Raw genomic sequence first — 14606 nt, 5'->3', positions numbered from 1 at the left:
TAATGCTGTCCCCACACTCCAGGTCCCTGCTCAACCTAGCAGATACCAGAGCCAAGCCAGCAACAGGCACTGATGTGCTGGAGAAAACGCTGCCCATGGGAGAGGAACTAGCATCTGCAGCCACAGCATCGCTTCCCTTCTTCTGGTTGCACGTCGCTCCCACCCTCTGGACCCGGTGCAGGAGACCAGTCACCCATCCCATTGCCTGTCCCACCACCTGGATTCTTCCCAGCAAAGAGCCTGACTCAAAGCTCATCAGTGTTTCCCCCCTCCCAGCAAGCTCAGGACCTGAGCAGCCTTCCTGGCAGGGATGTCTGAAGCTCTGCGTGCCCCCATCCCACCCTCCATTGTGAGGTTTCCAACCAAGCTTACCGCTGCCGGTCTGGAGCCCACGGCGCTGCTGACATCAGGCGTGCAGATGCGGCTCACCTTCTCGTAGTAGCGGATCTCATAGTCCAGGATGATGCCGTTGGGCTGCTCAGGCTGAGGCCAGGAGAGCGTGATGCTCCTCATCGTGGCGCTTACCTGGTGCATGATGGGGACAGTGGAGGGTGCTGTCAAGGAAACGGGAAAGGAGAGAAAATTAATGGAAAGGGGTAGGACTGACAGCCCTAGGGAGGGGGATAATCTCCTGGGCACATGGAGCATCCCAAATCTCCCATGCCTGTGGCTGTTCGCTCCATGGGAGTAGCTCACACATTAGCAGCGGGAACAGCGGCATCTCAGCAGCTTACATGGAGCCACAGCAGCGAGCTCGCAAGGGAATTCTGGTATTTAAAGCAATTATTCTTTTTAATTAGGGGCTTAGAAATCCTCGGTTTTCTTTATGCCTGGGATTGCTTGCTCCAAGGATATCTCCCACGGAGGGGCAAAGACAGCAAAGCTCTCCCCAGAAGGGACAAACCAAGGTTCAATGACGGTCCCCAGCTCTGCTTATCATCTTCTGCCGTGACAACCTCCCCGGGCGAGCCAACACTGCAGGAGCCTGTGCAACGGCTGCGAGCCCATGTGCTGTCAGGAATAAGATGTAGGAGCAAAAATCTGCCCACCATGAGGATGATAACAGGAAACCAGGGCAGGGACAACCCCGCCCAGCAACGGGACCCCACGGTGCTGGAGCCTGTAGCACGGCTTTGGCTCAGCCCTGTCCCAGAGGAGCTGCTGGATCCACTCTTAGGGGCTCTTTGGGGATGCTCATCCTCAGCGCCTAAACATGCTTCTCCCAAGAGTTTTATTTCTGAAGCCCAAACGCTTGTAGAACAGTCCCAAACCATCCTTCAGCTCCTTGTGTGCCCTGGGGCCATGGCGCAAGGGTGCTCGAAAGGCAGCGCCTCCACCCCTGCAGCCCCCAAGACTCCCCAGGCAGCAAACCACAGGGGTCCCAGGCATCTCATCGCAGCATCCCCAGAGAAAGCAAGATGTTCGGCACTGGCCAAGCATGCAGCCAGCACGCAGTTGTCATCGAGCACCCCCAGAGCCAAGCACCCCCTGAGCTGAGCATTCTCAGCAGCAGCAACACCATCCTTCCACCATCAGGGACAGCAAGCCACTATAATAGCCAGGAACCACTCTTCCAAAGGCTTTTTGGCCTCCAAATTATACTTGAAAGGGGTAGAGCCAGGCAATATGGCCCTGATCCTGCACATAATCCTACCAAAAGCCTCCAAGAAAGGTAGCAAGACTCTCCGCACCCGAAGCAGCACTGGCATGACCTACTTCCTATCCAGCGCAGGCAGCACTGGGCAGGGAAAATGCTTCCTCCCCATGGATCCGGGGCAGAGCTGAGCTCAGCACGACTGGCCTGGGGCACAGGATCGTGCTGCAGAGGGAATTTGGGAGCAGTGGGAGCCCTGCTCCGTGCGGGTGCACTGAGAGATGTTGACAGTTTGGCACTGCCTTTGTTTACCCGGCATATTTAATCCTGTATTTATTTTTTTTTTTTAATTTCTCCACATCCGCTCTGAGAAGATGCTCGTGGGCTGAAATTAAACACTTAGCTTGATTGCTGTTTTGTTAATTGCTGCATTCCCCGCCCCATTAGCGTGGATAGCGCGTGCAGGTTGACGGAGCCGGGAGCAGCCCTGTGAGGTGAGATGCGCTAACCAGCCCGGATCCAGCCCTGCGTGGGGAAAGCGCGTGGAAAAGCCCGCTGCAAAGCCAAAGATATTTTAGAGGGACAGTATCGATTCTGCCCTTGCCACACCTGGATGCATTTCCATCAGGTTACCCCACAGCCCATCCCACAGCACTGGGAGCATTTCCACGTCGATATTCAGCCTTTGCAAGGCAAACAGGGAGCGCAGGGGTAAGGACAGACCTGGAAGCCCTGGCTATTCCCAGCTTCTAGGCAGCCCCGAGGTGGGAGATGAGTGAAGAAACACCCCCAAAACCGCACTCTGGGATAAAAGGCCTGGAAATCAGAGGCAAGTTTGCATGTGGTTCAGGAGACAGCGATGCCAGCCAGGCACAAGCATAGATTTGTATTCTCCAGAGCCGAGAGACTAAAAATTTACACCAGGTTTCTCCGTCGTACTCTCCCGAGGGAGTGAGTTGGTGAAGGCTGCCTGCATTACACGCTCAGCACAAAGCAGAAATTACCATCCCCAGAAATTATCATTCTAGGCAGGGAAGCCTGGAAAAGAGGAGGAGGAGAAACCAATGGGAGATGGATGTGCCAGAGGAGATAGAACCTGAACTCAGCCCTGGGATGCTGCTCCCACCGTGTTGGGATGCAGCCAGGCTGCATTTCAAGGCTGGATTCATCCCCCCTCACAGTCAGGAAAAGGGGGGAAATAGCGATACTGTTTCATCCCCAAGTAATCTAGGGGGGGAAGAAAAAGCAGACATCGGTCCTCACCCCCTTCCCTCCCACAACCCAGCTCTGGCTTTGCCCAGGGCACAGGCACCCCCTCCACCTCCCCTATCCCTCTCCCTCCCTCTTGTTTTGGCCTTTCTCTTTGCCTTCCGCTTCCCCTGCAGCCTGCCCAGGGCTGAGTGCAGGTTTACTGCAGTCATCACACACCATGCACACCCCAGGAACTTTTTCCTTTGGACTCAGAGCTTGCAAAGCCACAGTGTACAGCTTAAAACTCCCAGCACCGCACCGTCCCAGGACTCACCAGCTTGGTTAGTGGTGATGTTGACAGAGACGTGCTGCGGTGGGAAGGGGCTCTTGTTGGAAACCCCATTGACAGCCTGGATCTCAAAGGTGTACGGCGTGTGTGCCCACAGGTTGCTGATGAAAACCCGGGTCTCCGTCAGCCCCAGCTGCCTGGGGACAAAGTCCACGTTGTCGTCGCAGCGGGAGCAGGCGCGTCGGTCCGACCGGCACTTCTTGCAGACAATGTTGTAGGTGACATCATCACGACCCCCTGTCTCCCGCGGCGGGTGCCACTCCAAGATGATAGACGTCTCATTGACAATGGAGATGACATTGCGCGGGCCGGACGGGACGCCTGTGGGAGAGGAGAGCACTTGAGACAGGTCTTTGCCCAAAACGTTACGCTTAGGCCTACCAGGGCTCAGAGAGAGCCCCAGGAGGCTCCAGCATGGAGAAGGACATCCCACAGCTCTGTCTGCCAGTCTACCCATCACCACCTGACTTAGGAAGAATTCGGTCTCTACGGCTTTGCTCAATTCAGGGTCAGGGTCTCCTCATTGGCTATGCTGACCACCCACACTGCTGGCCACAGAGAAGAGTTCCATGGCTGGGGATGAGGACTCTCATGCCACAAACCCACTTAGTCTCAAAAACAAACAAACAAACAAACAAACAAAAAAAAACTCCCATGCAGAGTGCATGCAGATCCACCTGCCAAGATGGATCCGTTTTAATCAGCAGGAGAGAGACACCAGGATAGCTCCAGTGCTCACGTGGAGAAGTACCTCAAACAGATTATCACAGCGAGAGAAACACCACTCAGCCAGCATCACAGAGAAATGGAGGAGCAGTGGGCAAAACGAGAGTCAGAAATGGAAAGTGGTTATTAACGCTTTGATATCCTAAGTTGGGAGCCCAGGTATTTAACAGCATGGAGGAAAGCTCTCCTCCGCGCCCAGCACCACTCACTGTTTTGCGAGCAGCTGATTGGGGTTAGCTAGGATCGCTCCGCGGCCAAAACCACAAAATCCAGCTGCTGGGTTATATTTAAATAAGGAGAGTGATTAATTACTCATGCCAGCAGTGCTCAGCACTGCGCTTCCAAGAAAGAAAAAGGACTTTGCCACAATGAGGGGAGCAATAAAAATGATGGAGGACTTGACCTGCGATGAAAGGTTAAGAGAGCAAAGCACACTCTGTCTTGGGGAAAAACATCCCAGGGGAGCCCTCCACTTGTGTGTGCTGGGGAACATCGTTAGCGGCTGCAGATAAATTAGCTCCATTAGTGGTCGGGGACGGGCTGGGCAGAGGCAGCTTCATCTGCATGGGTGTGATGTGGCTGGTGGGATAGAGATCACAGGTCACCTGCCAGCCAGCCCGGGGGGGGGGGTGGGGTGTGCGGGTGGTCACCCCCACCTACGCTGCCCTCTCCCCCTGCTCCCTTAATCGCACCCAGGCAGGCACTTTGGGAGCCTCTCTGCGCCATTGCTGCAGATACGGCAGATGAAAGCATTTTGTTAAAATGCCCAGAAGAATGGCAGCCTTAAAAAAAAAAAATTAAAAATAAAAAAATTCCATTTCCTTCAATTCTTTTCCCCTATAGCAGAGAAAACTTGCAGGTCAGGGAGCAGTTGCCAGTGCAGCACCATCACTGAAAGGACTTCTGTAGATTCGAGGTACCACAGACGTCCTGTGGTACCATCCACAGATGTCAAAGGGGTTTACAGGAGGGGTGTTAGTGGACACGTCAGGGGCAGGAGTAGAGGCAAGGACATAAATTCCATGGGGGAATCAGACCAGAGGCCTCACAAAGGCTGGGGAGAAGGACCAATAAATGGTGAGTTACCCAAGCTGCAATCTGTCTCAGCAACCTTAATCCATTCCCCTTCTTCGTACTTTAAGCAGACAATATATTGTTAAGCTTTTTTTTCAAGAAAAAGGGAGAAAAACATCTTTCTTCCCTGACCCAGAGGCAAACCACTGTCTCCCCAAATTCCCTCCTCTTTAATTGCAGCTCTTTCCCTCCCGTGCCAGGGGTATGGGGCAGGAACGGTGCTCGCAGGCACCGTCCTCAGGAAGGGCTCTGGTCCAGGGCAGCGCCTGCAGCTCCACACTGTCATTTACTTCTCTGACACAGAGAAACTTTGTTGGCAAAGAGCTGGGAACTCACATTAGAGCGTTGTAAAATTTAGCATCGACAAGAAGAAACAAAAATCAGCAAATAGACTATTTTTATACTGTATTCCTATAGCGCAGCGATACTGTAAATCCACTACGTAACGAGATACAATAAAGATATATGGATTTGTCTGCAGTTGTGCTACCTGCTGACTACCTCCGCTCTGACAGCTCAAGTGATCCAGCAGAACATGCAAATCCTTTCCTCGTTTCCAATGTGCACTTCAGGCACTCCCCAGCACCAAGGGTCCAGAGCACCCTTGTGCTAAAACTCCCTGACTCAAGAGCCTGGAGAGTATTTTTGGGAGGGGGCAGTTGAGGCTGAGACTCATGCTCCCAGTGGGGTGAAGAGCACAGCATCTTTCTTCTCTCACCAAAAGACAGGCTTGAGGCTGCTGCTGTCATCCCAGGTGGCTTGGGCAGACAGCCGAGCAGCGATGCATCACACACAATGCCACGCTGAATACCAATGCTTAACGCACCCTTTCCTCCTATAAAAAAATACTCTGTCTGCAAGACTATGAACAAGACAACCAGAGCAGATAACTTTAAATTCTAATTTATCCTGGGAGCTATCTCCCTGCCATCACCGCCACTGCCAGAGTGAAGTGTACATTCAAACAGCTGCCAGAGAGGCGGGCTGCCGGACTGTCCCATCACTCTCATTTGGTGTGTGCCACGGCGGTGTCCCAGGAAAGCAGAGCAAAGGGTGAGAAGACATCATCTGCTTATACCGACGTGGTGAAGGGATTTCTGTCAGTGTGAGGAGCGTTTCTATAGCACATGGAGAAGGCGCCAAACGGAGAGGAATAGGTATTCAATACAGGTACCCCAGCCCACTGCAAAGTTAAACCCTTGCTGTGGGTTGACCTCAGCTGGCTGTCAGACGCCCACCCAGCTGCTCTCTCGCTCCCCTCCACAGCTGGATGGGGGCAGAAAACAGGATTAAAAAGCTCGTGGGTTAAGACTTTATTCCCGTTGCTTCCCCAGCAGCGGAGAGGAGCGAGACCCTGCAGCCCTCACCCGCCCCATCAACTCCAATCTGTTACTCACTGGTGCAGGCAGCTGCTGGCAGGTCAAAATCCGCCCGGTAGTAGCCGTTGCGGCACGTGCAGACCGGCGAGGCCTCGGCAGTAGAGCGGCTGTTGGGAGGGCATGGCACGCAGAACCCCGCGCCCTGGCTGGCCTTGAACGTCCCCGCCGGGCAGGCTGCAAGAGAAAGGAGAGGAGAAGAGAGCAGGTGAGTACCAAACAGTCCTGGGGTGGAGGTGAAAGCAAGTCCCATCCTTGAAATGGGGCAGAAAGAAAAAGAAAAGAAAGAAATAAAAAATAAGATGCAGAAAAAGTTCAAATCTGTATCAGAGCTAAACAGAGTAGCACTTTCCTACGAAGCTAGGATGGCCATAATTTTCCATGAATTATTTCTGGAGTTACTAGGAAAACACTGAAATCACATGGCAATGACACAGTAATTAGCCAGGCACAGCAAGGGGGTCACAGCAGCTGGTTCACTCCCCACCGCTCCTATCTGGGCAGGAGGACAGTGGAGGGCTGCGGGACCCCCTTCCCCAGCAGCACCCATGAGGATATGGACATGCAGGGGCAGGACAGCGTTCCCCTTCTGTTCATCTGAAATGTCCCTTTCCACCATCTCAACAGCACGGCTCAGGTCTTGCATCTCTTTTTTCCAAGCAAACTTTGAATACTTAATTAAAAAGTTGATGTGATGTCCATGACAGTGTCTTACGGGTCCATCCCATTAATTCCCCGCAGGCCGGGGCTAATAAACTTCCCGGCTGTCCGCCTCCCAGTTCATTCAAGCAGGAAATGGTAACTAATTCATAAATGAGAAGATGCTCCAGTTACAGTTACGGCAAGACTTTAATCAGTGACGGGGGGGAGGTTTCATTAATCAACTGTCTTGCTGCTCTGTGGTTAGAGAGTGCAGACACAGTGACAAAGATGTGGTCCCTCATCCCTGCCCCACTTTACCAGTCCTCACCAACTAGGTGCTGATGAACGGATGCTCATCCATCCTTGATGTCTAACAAAACCCTTGGGTGACCCCTACGAAACCAAAAGCTGCAGAATGTAGCATCTGTATTTTGGCACATGTACTGGAAGGACCAGACCTCCGTCCAGGTTCACCACTCGGCTGGGGGAGATGGTTCCTGGCCTCGCGCACAGTGGTCCCATCCCCGTTTGGCTCCCGGCTCTGCCCCCATGATACTGTCAGCTCCAAGGCATGGCTCTGCAGAGAAACACCCTAAGTGTCTCATAAACACGGCGATGATTGAGATAATGGAAAGTGCCTCTTAGCCCCTGTCTGCTGCATCAGGATATGAGGCATCTCCTAGCAGCCATGAAGAGGAAATTAACAGGAGCAAGCAGGAGTAACCACTTTGATGCAATTTCCTTGGGAGATAGTGGACCATCTAATCTTTATTGGAGCCCTTTAACCTGTCATTCAAAACTCATGAAGGCCTCTTGCTCACACAGTCTTTCCAGATATTAAAAGATGATAAAAAAGGCTAAATCAAAACAATATTTTACAATTTTATTATTCAGGAGATATTTCTCCCCCGCCTGAAGCACACAATCAGCTGCGACAAACCATCTCTTTCCAATAATGTTAACAGCCAAGTGAGGACGTGGCATCCCAGAAGGACCAGCCACCATCTCACACTGCCCTTCCACCTCCCCACCACAGGAGGACCATCAACTTCTCGCATCCTACCACAGCCACGCCACATGCATGCTTCTTATGGAAGCACTCAGGGCCATAACCCACCACCTCATGCAGACAGGCAGCTGGACACACGGGGCCCTGTGCCCCATATCAGCATGAGGAAGCGCAGAGTTACACCAGGCACACAAGGCAGGAGACGCAACCATGTGTGGATGCTAAGACTCCGAAGTGGATCTCCACTTCTTCACCTCTCCCTTCCCATCAGGCACTGCACTCCCACCAGCAAGCGCTAGCATCCATGAGATGTGCAATGGGTGTCTTGCAGGCTCTAGAGCTGGAGGACACATTCAGAAACGTGCCCGAAACATCCTGGGCCCTTTGGAGGAGCAGGAAGGAGAGGGCAGCGGTACCAGAGAGCGGACACCTGGATTTTGATGAAAGGAGACAGGAGAGGAAGGGAGGAGGGTGAGAGGGTTGCAGCACTATGAACACGCGTCAGTTTTAAGCACAGGGGCATGTTGGTAGGTCAGCTGAAGGGGTTTGTTAATTTTTAATTACAATTAATCCAAGTGATGCTTTGTCAAAATACCTGAACAAAGTACACTCTGCAACCCAGTGTCCTCAGGTTTCTTTTATCACTTCACTTATCCACAAATTCCTGTAATCTGCAGGTACGTGGCTCTTAATTGTTATTATTACCAATTAGCTTTTCTCTCCTGTAATTACATTGTGCTTGCCTGAAGTCTCCCACAGTTTCCAGGGAGGCTGATGCCTTCTCCTTCCTCCCAAAGCCGCCGCGGGCTGCAGCCCTCCGCTCTCACTGTTGCCCGCATCTCCCCTCTTTCTAGGGGAGCTGAACCACGAACCTCACAGCAAAGGTGAAGCTGAAACCCCTAAGCCCCTGCAATGCCATGGTGGGATTTATAGAGACCCACGCAGCGTGGGATCCATAATCCTTCAGACGCTAAAACGCACGGTCCGAATATAAGGCTCGGAGAGAGTGCTCAAGGCCAGGAGGGAGCAAAAAATCATCCCGCTAATGGCAAGTGCAATGTTTGCCTTGATTTAAGGGCTGCCGCAAGAAAGTTTCCCAGAGCTGGCAAGGTCTGGATCTGCAATAGCGCCTTAGATGAGTGTGAGATGAGGCTCTGCCTCAGCCTTCCCTGCAGAAACGGGCTCCCTCCGCCCGTGCCCAGGCTGCAGCCCAATCTGCACCTCTTCAGTCCGGAGAAGAACTAATTGATTGTTGATTATGTGGGCTGGATAAGATTAATGATGTGCTTAACTATCCATTTCCTCACGTTCAAGCGCTAGCGGTGTGTTTGTAAATGATGAGGCACGAAACCCAGCCGAGACACCGAGCGGCTTCAGTGCTCGCCGGGGCTGCCTGCTCAGCACTTACACCCCCTCCCGCAGCCCAAAGCCGCCCGCGCATCAATGGTCCTACCTGCACCCAGGAACGTCGCACATCCCGGGCGGTGAGGGTCAGGGGTTTGCCCACAGGACCCCCTTCCCAGCGCTGATGGAGGTGTTTGGGGGTGGCAGGGAGCATCGTGGGGGGGTTGCTTGCTTGCTTGCTTGCAGCAAGATGTCACTGCTAGAGGTCTGAGGGGGGGCAAAAAACCAAGACAGATGCAAGTTTCTCTCCTGCCTGAGGGGTGATGGTGGGGATGGCAGCCAATTTGCAGCACCCCACAGGGCTGGGTACAGCTGGGGCTCTCCTGGCTGGAGCTGCCCCTCTTACCCTGCCTCAAACGCCCTGGGGTGTGGATGTGGCCACATCCCACACGGGACAAAACACTCAGCAAAGGCACAGCAGACCTGCACCCCATCGCTGCCGCCCTCTTCACTCTGCAGCTTGCACGGGGCAGGATGAGTTACCGACTCAGTAATGGCACACAGCAGCAATGCAAGGCTTTCCTCCTGCTGAAAACTCCTCTGTCTTAACAGCGTGTATCCCACACCCCTTATATCTCAGGTGCCAGGGCTCCTGCAAAGAGCTGGAGGTAAGCAGGATCCCTGCTCATCCAGCCCAGCTCCTGCCCAAGGCAAGCCACCATCAACAGAGCAGACACTGCGGAAAGGGTGCAAGCGCAGGGGTATCCAAGCGTTTCATTTCTCAAACTAAATCCTGTTGGTTAATGCCTGGAACTTGCACTTTTTAATTACTCTCTCAGGGAAGCTTTAGTGAAAAAAAAAAAAAAAGAAAGAAAGGAGACATCTCCTCTACATTAACTTGGTCTAAAGCTCCTCAGGATCAGGTTTTAACACAGGAACTTCTGCAAAGAATTACAGACTTCAGCTCACAATTCCCCAACTGCTCCCCCCGGCCCTCCCTGGCACCCCACGCAGCTCCCTCCGCTCGCAGCAAACCAAGCCTGCGCCGTCTCATTGCTCCCATGTCCCTGATGTCCCCGCGGGGCAGAGCTAACTACATAGGCCAGGTTCTCCTAAATTCATGCTTGGTTTGGGTTCCTTTTTGGACTCAATGCCCTTGTAGGGCAAAACCAGTGTGTTTAAGCACACCCATGCGCGTGCCCATGGTCACACCAGCACAGCAGGTGAGGAAAAGCCGGGTTAGAAGTAATGGTGCTGCACCAGGCAATGCCCTCAAGCAAGCTGGAGGCATGGAGAGGTCTGCCACGTGCAAAGGCACTGAGAAAGCCTGGATGATCCAGCCTGCTCCAAAAAGATCTGTGGCTGGTGCCTACCAACATCCCTACCAACAGGCAGCGGGGAACGTGCCTTGTTAGGTTTGAGGACACCATGGGCCATCAACAAAGGAGGAACTGTGGCTCACTGCAATTATAGCCCACTAGAAAAGGGTTCAAGGCCATTTCCTCCCTTTCTGCAAAACATAATTTTTCATTAAGAACAAAACCTGGCTCCTAAAACTGACGCTTTCTGCACAAGGCTTACAATTTTGGATGAAACCAAAAAAAGAGAGGAGACGCTTGCTAGACATCCACTATACATTTTGCAGACCCCTTTAAGCACACCAAAAAAAGAAAAAAAAAAAAAGCCATCAATTTTTCAGCCTTCCAATAGCTATTTTCTGATTAGTCTCAATTACAAGAATTTTAGCAGCAAGGCAGCTCTCCTCCCTGTCCCACTGCCTCCACGTGCAGCCTGCGTGCAGGCTAGGAAGCTCTCCTAGATGCTTTCAGCTGAAAGACACCATCCAGGCAAATAAAACACCCACACAAAATTGTGTGCTATAGAAAAATGACATTTAGAGGATGTTGTGATTACAGGGGCAGGCACTCCAGCAGCCGGCAGGGCTTTCCAGGGCAGCTGACAACTTGGCTCCCGCTCGCCCTCGCGGGCAGGCATCGTCGGGGAGACCGGTGGCACCACATCCCCCAGGGACACACACCGGGCTGCAGAGCCGCAATGCCACCGCAGGCTGTAACATAACCAACCCCTATTTTTGAGTTTTGATCTCTTTGATGTGTCGTCAACACCAGGGATGCAGGCTGCAGTTTGGGGGAAAAAAAAAAAAAGCAGAATCAGCCAAGCTGTCACCCACACGCCGCCACTCCGTGGCGGGGGCTGCCAGCTCCCTGTCTTCAAAGGGCTACATGGGTGCTGCCTTCCCACCCCGCTTTCATCTCCCTCGTTATCCTCCCCACAAACATCCAAGCAGAGAGCGGGCGCCCAGAGGTTTAATTGCATCCCTGATGTGATGCTCTCCTGTCATCCTTTCCCTCCTGTATCTCTGTTGGGGAGGGGTTTGGGGAGTTGTTTTTTGTTTCCCCCCCCCCATTTCTACTTTTTAATGATCCAATTCCCTTTCATATCAAGCCAAGCGCTTCTCCTGAGCGCCTCAGCCCTGGCACAGCCACAGCAGGCAGCCGGCAACACCGGCGGGCGTACTGCCGTGCCGCACTCCACGAGGCATCCACAAACTAATCCGGAGAGGTTTCTGTGCTCAGAGCAACGCCGTGCTCCAGCGAGGAGGGGTGGGAGGGTACCCACTGCACGCATCCTGCCTGCCTGACCATGCTGAGAAAGGAGACAGGGATCAGACCCAGCCCTGAAGTACCCTATCAGCCACCAAATCTCCTTTCCAACATCCAGTCCTTAGGGCAGGATAAGGAGCATCCCCAGCCCCAAAGCATCCTTCGGCAGACAGACAGACGTTTGCTCTCTGAGGAGGGAGCTCAGCACAAGCCCCTGAGCAATGCCCTGGCACTCAGTGAATGGGACACCCCAGCAGAGCCTTGTCCCAGCGAGGGATAAAAACTTATTTCGGTGCAAACTTCACCATTTTTGCAGCCACACACACAAATACTCACAATTTCAGATCACTCAAAAATGCTCCGGCCTTGGGACCAAGTGCTTGCCCAGCATAATTACAAACACCGCCGCCCTGTTACATCGCCTTTCTGTATTTTAGCACTGTATAGGCAGAAACTCATGAGATAAACATGAGCTTCCCAGCATCGGGGTTCGCATCCTGCGGGCAAGGGGCGGCATCTCTCCCCGACGCGCAGAGGAAAGGGGCCCCAGGTCCTCGCGCTGCAGCTGGTTAATTAAACCAGCCCTTCACCTCTGGAGGAATAGATTTAGATCTGCCTTGGGACACATGTAAATTAAAGTCAGCAGCTTCTGAGCCTGGCCTGCCATGGTTTATTCATGGAGGAAAAGTAAAATTCAATGTGTTTTTTTCCTTCTCAGGTTTTTTTTTTTTCCCTTCCACTCTTCTCACAGATGAGAAATGAAGTGGGAAGGTACGGGGCAGGATTTCAAAGGCACTTACAGGGTAGGTAGCTGCGCAAGGCCAATGAGAGGCAACAGGGTGTGGGTGCATCCACATTTGCCTCTCCCAAAAACCTCATCCTTCATCAACCAAGGATTTGCTCCCCTGGGGCAGACCAAGGTGCTTCCACACTGAGCTTCACGCGCTTGGCTGAAAGCCAAACGCAGCCGATGCTCACCCAGAAGCTTCTCCTCCAGGAAGGTGGCCTTCTGAAAATAAGTCTCTGGATGCAGACGAGCTTCAACACCAACTGTTTAGCTGGTATCACGACCCTAAACAATGAGTTTAAGCCCAGAGCAGGGCACAGAAGAAGCTGGTTTTGGCTTCCCTGCTGCTCACTGCCCGCAGCACCCGTCTTCCCACGCTTGCCCATTTAACCAGGACTCTGGGCTTGGCTTTCTCTGTTTTTCATGGTTGGGGGGATTTTGAAGGTCTAAAGACAAAATCTGTCCCAGATCTGTTTGTTGGATGAGGAAGGGGAGAGCACACACGCCCTGGGCAGATGGCACTACGGGGCTGCCAGCTCACCACAGAGCAGGGAAACTTGCTTTGCCCTCCAAAACAGTCAACGGGTGAAAAAAAAAAAAACCCAATACTTCCCAAGGTGACTTTTGCAAATACTTTTCTCCCGCTCGGGTTTTGCTTTGCTTTAGTTTCCAACCAAGGCTGACTGATCTCACGCCACAGCTCCCCCTCCTTTCCATAAACCAGCCATCAAAACAACGATGCTCAACCTTCTGCTCCAGCATTTTTGTACCTGAAATCAGGGGTGAAACACAACTGGCAGGTAGGTGGTGCAGCTCATGGAGACCCAGCCAACTTCCATTTCTCCCCAGTGTTTCAGCCCTTCCCGTTGGGAACTAAAAGCACTGCTATGGAGAAGAGGAGCAAAGCATTGCAGGGAAGGATGAGACTGGCACTGCCTCTCCAAGCACCCACCTTCGGTGACCAAACGCTAAACAATTTGATCAAACGCTCCACAATTCATCCACGTACGCAGGGAGGAGTGACCAGTGGTCATGTGCCCATGGCAGCGACTGGCGCTGGATGCTTTTCACCATCCTAACGCTGCCCGAGAGTCTACTACTCTGAGTCAGCAAAGGAAGGGAGGGTGAAGTTCTCGGCAGTGATTTGAGGCTATTTAACCCTCTTCTATTCTTCTTTAGAAACCAATTCAGCAGCTGTAGCCTGCCACAGGCTCTGTCCTCCACCAAGGCTGCCGGCCCTGCAAGCAGGACAGGGCTGGGCTGGTGGGTGCTGCCCCAAACCCTCACCAGCAGTGGGGCAGGGGCAGTCAGGAGCTATCTGAACAGCAGCGGCAAATTAAATGCCATGACACAGCTCTCCCTGGGGACACGACATAAGGAAAGCAGAGACTGATTTACCAGTAAATAGACAGCAGGGTCCAACCCCCTACTCCTGGGCTTCCCCACCCCAACCGGCGCTATATTAACATTTAGATCTCTGCTGTACGTTAAAACCAGAACTAAGGGGTGGGGAGCAAGCCAAGAAATCCATCCTGCACTGGTGGTGGAAAACAATTTAAGGAGAGAAAGGGTGAGCGGGATGGGTGTGCTGGATGGCAGCAGGAGTAGAGTGGCCGGAGGAAGAACTGAAGTTCCAGCGGCAGGGCAGGAAAGCCCAGGGCTGCCCAGGAGTTTCGGAGACTGCTCCTGCCCGACCTCCAGCACCCCCAGCCCTGCCGCTTCACCAATTTTTAACAGAGTGTTTATCACAGCTAGGTATGCACAATCTGGATTTCAGGAAACTCTTGCAACCTCAGGCATGCTTGTTTTTAATGAGTGTGATATAACTAAGGCTGAGCTCAGGTGGGCTGGTGCTACTAAGGCAAGTGATGTTCACGTGCCGCCTTGGCA

The 14606-nt window shown here is 52.8% G+C and overlaps 1 protein-coding gene across 1 annotated transcript in view; it reads right to left on the bottom strand.

The window, feature by feature from the left end:
• Window positions 1-14606, bottom strand: part of EPHB1 (EPH receptor B1) — an 82215-nt gene that overhangs the window by 22937 nt on the left and 44672 nt on the right. The window contains exons 4-6 of the mRNA XM_086755095.1: window positions 6332-6487; window positions 3120-3455; window positions 373-554 (exon numbers count right to left, since the gene is read on the bottom strand). Coding sequence (XP_086611221.1) covers window positions 373-554; window positions 3120-3455; window positions 6332-6487 — 674 coding nt within the window. The remainder of the gene's footprint in view (window positions 1-372; window positions 555-3119; window positions 3456-6331; window positions 6488-14606) is intronic.

Source organism: Chlamydotis macqueenii, chromosome 9, assembly GCF_036417535.1.
Source record: "Chlamydotis macqueenii isolate bChlMac1 chromosome 9, bChlMac1.mat, whole genome shotgun sequence".
NCBI classification, from domain to species: Eukaryota; Metazoa; Chordata; class Aves; order Otidiformes; family Otididae; genus Chlamydotis; species Chlamydotis macqueenii.
The sequence above is the reverse complement of the archived record's forward strand: the minus strand, read 5'-3'. Positions and strand labels throughout refer to the sequence as shown.